This window comes from Artemia franciscana, chromosome 11, assembly GCF_032884065.1.
Source record: "Artemia franciscana chromosome 11, ASM3288406v1, whole genome shotgun sequence".
In the NCBI taxonomy this organism is placed as follows: domain Eukaryota; kingdom Metazoa; phylum Arthropoda; class Branchiopoda; order Anostraca; family Artemiidae; genus Artemia; species Artemia franciscana.
In genome coordinates, this window is record NC_088873.1 from 14,290,645 (window position 1) to 14,297,600 (window position 6,956).

Genomic DNA, 6,956 nt, shown 5'->3' on the forward strand with positions numbered 1-6,956 from the left:
TCAACACGTTGAATTTAAAGCATGTTTTTTAAACTGGACCACTTAAACAACGAAGTACACAACGGCATCACGTTAACTAGCACGTACGCAACACGGGAGCTTTCAGGCCCTTATCCCCTCCACCAGTCTCGATATTTCCATTGTTTTTCTTGTAATTTCTTATGCTTTTCCTATCATTAAAATATTTTTGTTCTTTTTTCCTCCCCGGAAACATCAAGCCCTATGATGGAAACTTCTGCCTACCTGCCTGCATAAGCATACGCTGAAATTCTTCATACGTATACGCATACGCTTTTAAGCATACGCTATTTCAGAATAGGGGCGGGGGCAAATTTGAAAAAAAGAATTGTAGACAGAGGAATATATAATCTATGGACAATTGTATAAGACACGAGCAACAAAGTTCATTAAAGCAGGATTTTAACGCTGTTTTCAACTTGAAACCCTCAAGAAATCCTACTTGTCTTTTCTCTTTTTTTTAAAGCGAAAAGTCTCTAAGCCCTTTAAGGTTTTCCTAACAACCTTGCAGGACGTCTTGACAAAAATATAACCGAAAATAGTGGCCAAGTCCTATGTGTCTAAACTGAATGAGACCGAAATTGCAAAAGATTTTTCTAAGCGTGTTTCCATGCTCAACAAAACTGGCTGGACAAAGTATTTTTATTAACAAATATGTTTACGTGAGCTAATTGTCGCAGTCACAAACAAAGTGTAGTGAATTTTTTTCTGCTAAAAGGGAACGTTGGCAAAGAAAATTGTTGATGGGTTTTTAAAATTCGGGAAACAAATATGGACCCCCCCCCCACCAGCCTTTTATCATTTTGCTTGTGACCAAGCATTTACAAACTGTAATTGATTTTTTTTGCATGAATGATTCGGGAAAATATTTGTGCGCAATGTGAAAATTATGCAAATAGTCGGAAGACCGTAACGTACCGACCCTTGTGAGGAAAGTTTTTGAGGAGAGTCCACTGTCTGTGTGCCACAAAAATGTCCATTGGTCTGTTATTTGAGCCTTTCAAATAAAGTAAAAGTTGTGCTGGACAACTTTTTATTTTTGATTGTTATCATTGATAACAGTATTGCTTTTATTGGCCTAATATTATTTTTCCTCTTGAATTGAATCTTGTGAATAATACGGCATTAGATAGATCATTTTATATATTACTCTAGGGTATATATGTCTAATGAGTTTTATCTATTTTAGCCCTTCGTCCGACCAGAAACTAAATTTTGGCCATCCGTCAGCAGAATAGATGATGTCTATGGTGATAAAAACCTTGTATGCACCTGTGCCCCAATGGATTCTTACCCATCGCTAGATGTTGGTAGTGACCAAGACAAATCCAGAGCAGCTGCAGTGTAGATGAAAAAGGTGTAAATAGGTTAATGGCAACTTTCTATCTTTTAATAGATAAAAATTGCTACATTGTCCACTGTTTTAGAAATAGCTGTGTGAACGATATTCATTATTGATCTAACTCCAAAATATAGAAATTTTTTATATAAAGATTTTGACCCGTATGGGCATTTTAAATCAGGACTGCAACTGAGAATTTAACAATATCCCAATATTTAATTATAAAAATACCTAATGTTTGAAAAAAATTGACAAATAATAATCTTATTTCTACATTGTCTTTAAAAGATATTCCTTATTTTGTCGAATGAACGTCACGGATTTCTAAACTTAATAATTTAGCCCTAAATATATTAAATAATAATGGCAAGCTTACTTAACACGATCTTTAAGAATTATGGTAAAATTTATTTTTTCTAAGATCAGGACAGATATCCAAATATGTCAGTACAATCCTAGGAAGTGGTAGACCTGTTTTAACCGTCATGTAGACAGCATTTTCTCTTAATCTGTCCCTCGAACATCAGACGTATCGCTTTATAGTTCATCCCTATGTTGTACATAATGATCAATAATGTCTATTAACAATAAATGTATTATTTTAGTAGGTGTATTTTTGGTAACTGGTTTACCCAGTTGATGCTTTCTTAAATTCTATATTTGTTTTATTTAGTGAAAAATTTACCATTTTACCATTTAGTAAAATGGTGTTATTTGAGGTTTGTCAAAGTAACATTATCTATTTTTTCTTATTAAGATTTTATTTAAATAGTGAAGAGGCGAAGACAACTTACTCCTGGTTCGAACAAAACTGGTAAACCATTTTATCAGCATTTTTTTTTAGTGATAATTGAAAGCCAAGTAGCAGGTATTCTTAATAAAGTGAAATTTGAAAATGCAATTAAATTAAAAAAAAATGGTCAGAAGAAAATACCTCCTACTTTGACACAATATTTTTGTCATTTCAAACTACTGAAATGATTGTTTTTCTTTTTCTCGATGTAGTATCTTCTTTGGCCATTTATAACCTTTTGTATTCTATATGCACTCTAAATTGGACTCTGGAATTTAACTTGCATTTCTATGCAAATAAAATAAAAAGAAAAAATGATTTAGATATTGAAATACAGTTCCAATAATCAATTTTTTTTCAAAACATAAAATCCTTTGTACTGTTAAGAAAAAAATAAGAATCAGTATTTGAGCTTTCTGTCATGCATGTTCAGTTATTTTGTTTTAAATTTCCAACCTGATTTTTCCAGAACAGGCTATTAAGAGAGTAAATTATATACAACAAAATTTTACTCATAAGTAACATTCTGAAGATATCCAAAAAATTATCCTGCCTATTTTTAGCCTTGTCGAGACGGCTGGTATTACCACTTTTGCATTTTTACATTATCTGAGATACAGACATTGTACCTATAGCAAGAAAAGTTACTCATTATTTAATACGAGGGTTGACCGAGGTTAGAAGAAAAGTGTTTTACTGTATAATGTTGGTGTTGCATTTCAAGGGCCTCATAATAGGCTACTACTACTAACATCTTACTGCAGCACCAAGCCGCCTAGTCAATACAGCTACACATGCTCTCCTACATCTCAATCTATTCAAAGCCCCTCTCTTTACACCTCTCAAGAAGTTCCCGTTTCCCTTAAATTTTTTCTTACATCCTCTCACCCCGACCGAGGACAGCCTACTTTCCGTTTGGCCCAATACAGTTGGCTAACAAGGACACTAAAAATACAGGAGTGTTCAAATAAACAGATACATTAAAACACGACAAAATTGCTTGAAAATAAACAAAAAAACGAAACTGTCGTTGGGGGATTTCTTCTTGGGTTGTTGCGCAACACGTGGTGCAAGATTGGTGATCAATATGGCGAGAGGAACAAAGTATTTTATATAAGATCCACAACATTTACTAATTGGATCAATTTTACGTTTTACTGGCTAAAAAAAATTCCGAACCAGAATCTCCCTCTTCCTGTATACTCTTCGCGGGTGCTCATAACGATGTTGCTTCTGTGTCAACCATTGCTTGTTATATTGATTTTAAACTATGTCCAAGTTTGTATTTTACTTTAATTATATGACTGCTATGCTCGTGTCATCTATTTTATTCAAAATTAAACCGGTGCTACTAATAAATATTTTAATTGTCGTATAAGTGTATTTACTTAGACTTCACAATATAGGAACCATCCCAAGTTGAAGGTATCACTTGTAATTTGTTTTAGCTTTTTTGCTATTAACCAACTCGCACACATTGGCTAAATCAGCGTTTTCCAAACTGGGAGGCGCGCCTCCCCAAGGAGGCACGGACTAGTCTAGGGGGAGGGGCCAACATTAGCGAGGATTGACAAACTCCAATGAAATAAAAACGACGCAGTCACACAAAACATCTTTCCTCTTTCGTGATTGAGAGGATTTAGAGGCTCAGGCTGAACAGAAAGTAGGCTTACCATCCCAAGATAAACCCAGCCATAGCTTATAGATTCTGCTGTACTTCGTGTAGGGACGATCAATTAGATGATTGTTAGGGATGATCTTTCCGGTCAATTCTTTTCTCAGATAGGGACAACAGAACTCGTCTTAAAACGTGAAAGAGCTTATGTAGCTAAAACAGCATATTTAATTGGACATCTGAGAGAATAGTACAGCTGAAGATATATCTTTTTGTCAACTCATTCCTGTCAAATCCATTAAAATTTTAAATGAGAAAGGCTTACTGTAGGAAAAATTGCGTTTGGCTTCGTACAGACGGTGCAATGTCAATATCAGGACACAAAATTGGCCTTCTAGCGCTTAATTAAAATGAAAATACCTTATGTTCATTGCCTGATCCACAGATTAGTTCTCGTATTGGAAAATGTGATTGTGAGAGACATTTATACAAAAGTGACGACAGCTACATAAAGAGATGTCAGTATAAGTTCGAGTATTTGCAAAGCTGTGGGACGATAGGGGATTCCTAACTCGTGCCGAAGTGCCACAGAGGATACATAAACTCAAAGTAAAATTACAATTTACATCGAAGAAAATCAACATAAGGACACAAGTATTTTCAGAAATGAAAATTTAGTCATCAAACTACCTGTTTTAGGGATATTTCAGGAAAATTACGTTTTTTGAATAAATCGATGCGAGGGCCAAAAATGCATTTATTGACTCAAAAAGATAATGTGAAAAAATTAGTAAATAATGGAGCTATGGGAGGTAAATTTGAAAAAAAAAGTTTTAAGTGTTTCCACTTTAAATTTACGCGCCCAAGTTACCAAAAAAGCAAGCACAAATCCATTTTTTTTCAACATCTGAATGCTTCGATAATTCATTTCTTGAATAATTTTGATGATCTTCATTTTACAAAATACTCGTGGATACAGAATCCATTAATGGGGGAAGATGACGAATTTGGATTAATAAGTAATGAGAAAGAAAACTTGATTAAACTAGCCTCTGATAATTCTTTAAACAATATTTTCAGAATCTATCCCTAATTCAATTTGCGCTAGATATTAATAGTAAATATAATCTTTTTTCAAATAAAACTTAGGTGTTGATGCCGTCCGCAAATTTTTTTTTTACGCAACAGGATTTCCTACACTAGCTGAAATGAAACCGAAACATCGAGTTCGTTCGGTTATAGAAAAATAGGTTCGTGCACTCATTTCATCATTGACACCGAGATCTGGCAAACTTTGTGCTAATTATAGGCAAACACATTTATCTCATTAAAAGACAATAATATAAATTATCACATGTTTTCTTCTGTTTGCAAGATATTGTCTAGATAAATTTCGCAGTATTAAATGTTTTCCAGTCTGTATTATGTTGCGAATTGGAAGGGAGGCACCATATGATTAAACGTTTTTAAGGGAGCCGCGATAAAATAAAGCTCGGGAACCACTGGGCTAAATCAATAAAATCGCCCTATGATTTATATTTTCGATTTTCTATCAAGAGGCTCCGCTCAAAATCAACTGACAATCATTTGTTATCTTTTCTTGTTTTACCTATTTTCTTCACATCTGTTTTTTTTATGTTTTTGGGGTTTAAAGTAAAAGCAGTGTCGCAAGAGAGCTTGCTGGAAACTTCATATTATGCATGAAGTACATCGGAAAAACCTCGGGCTTTTACTTTTTTCTTTTTAGGTAACGTCAAGAATTCAGCTCGTGCAATAAAAATATTTTGGTATTAAACAGTTGTCATTATTTTCATCAATATCACAGTTTTTCAAATATAACAGTTAATGCTAGACAGGCTTTTCTTATTTATACAATGGAAAGACCGTGCAATTCCTGTATAATGGCCTTTTCTGGCGAAGAAGTTGCTGATCAACAATCTCGAGAAGAGGATAGATTTGTTTATCAATGATTGTGGACCAACAATAATTTTTGCAAGAACCAAAACTGTCATTACTGTGGGAAACAAAGGGTAACATTTTCTAACTCAATTGAACATCGTAATATTATTTTTAATATGACTCGTGATTACTCCAGTAATTTTCACTGTTTATAAATCTTTTCATTGTTAGATCAAATTCCGAAAGTTTCAATTGAATACAACCAAATTTCTTTAGTGGCCTTTAGATAAAAAAGGGTCGTTAATTACAAAAAATGCCTTCCCTCATGTCTTATTTTAAGAGATTTAGTTAATAGTCAATATATCAATCTTTATGGCCAATTAAGCATTTTTTTTCTCTTCTAAAATTGCAAGAACAAAAACAGTTTTCCCCTATGATATTCATCCTTGAAATTCCCTGCTTAAATTTGAACAGGAACGATTTTATTTGGGGGTCATTTTCACCCACAGTGGCGATAAACAAACCTTTGTGGTCGCTAGAACACAATTGCTAACGGACAATGTCTCACTAGAATAGATAGGCTAACAATGTTGACTATGTATCAGCAGAAAAAGCCTAGCGTCTTCTTTCAGAAATAGCAGCCCGATTACTGGTCATCAAATCGCCTAGAACGAGCGAAATATCGGATGACATTGACACTTCCATATGACATCGTTCAAGCTGTTTCGATCCAAACTTTTCTGTTTCCCGTACAATATTCATAGCCACGAAGGTGCGTCAGTAAGCATCAACGCTGCTCAGGATTTAGCAGGACGTCGTTTGTCAATAGCGGCAAAATTCATGAATATCAGCAGACCATTTGATTTTTTATTTTTTTTCAAAAGCAGTATGAAGCGAGTTTTAGATGGTTCTCGACTTGAAATTTTATATTATGTTAATTGTGCCGTTCAGAAAATTTGTCAGGCTAGTTGAGCTTTCTATTTACAGATTCTGATGATCTTGACTGGAATAAGCTCATTGCAATTTATCGAATAAATGGTGTCCCTACGGGTACATCCTGCCAACTGCCAAACTCCTTGATTTATCTCTTATTTTTTACCCTAAAATTTTCTTTGGTGTAGAACAGTCTTTCGAAACACCGAGGACAACCCAGGTTTGCTTTACTCATTAAAGGGGCTCCCCTACCCTCTCTTTACGAGTCACTCATTAACTAACGGCTAGTGGATTGAGAAACAATCAATATTAAGGGTAAATAATCCCTTCATTCTTTAGTCTATATTCTAGTTGTC

General features: G+C 34.3%; 1 protein-coding gene across 1 annotated transcript in view; it reads left to right on the top strand.

Annotated features, from left to right (window-relative positions):
- Positions 1 to 3,531, top strand: part of LOC136032855 (glycine dehydrogenase (decarboxylating), mitochondrial-like) — a 109,433-nt gene extending 105,902 nt beyond the window's left edge. The window contains exon 19 of the mRNA XM_065713266.1: positions 1,208 to 3,531. Coding sequence (XP_065569338.1) covers positions 1,208 to 1,366 — 159 coding nt within the window. The 3' untranslated portion in view covers positions 1,367 to 3,531. The remainder of the gene's footprint in view (positions 1 to 1,207) is intronic.
- Positions 3,532 to 6,956: the final 3,425 nt, after the last annotated feature.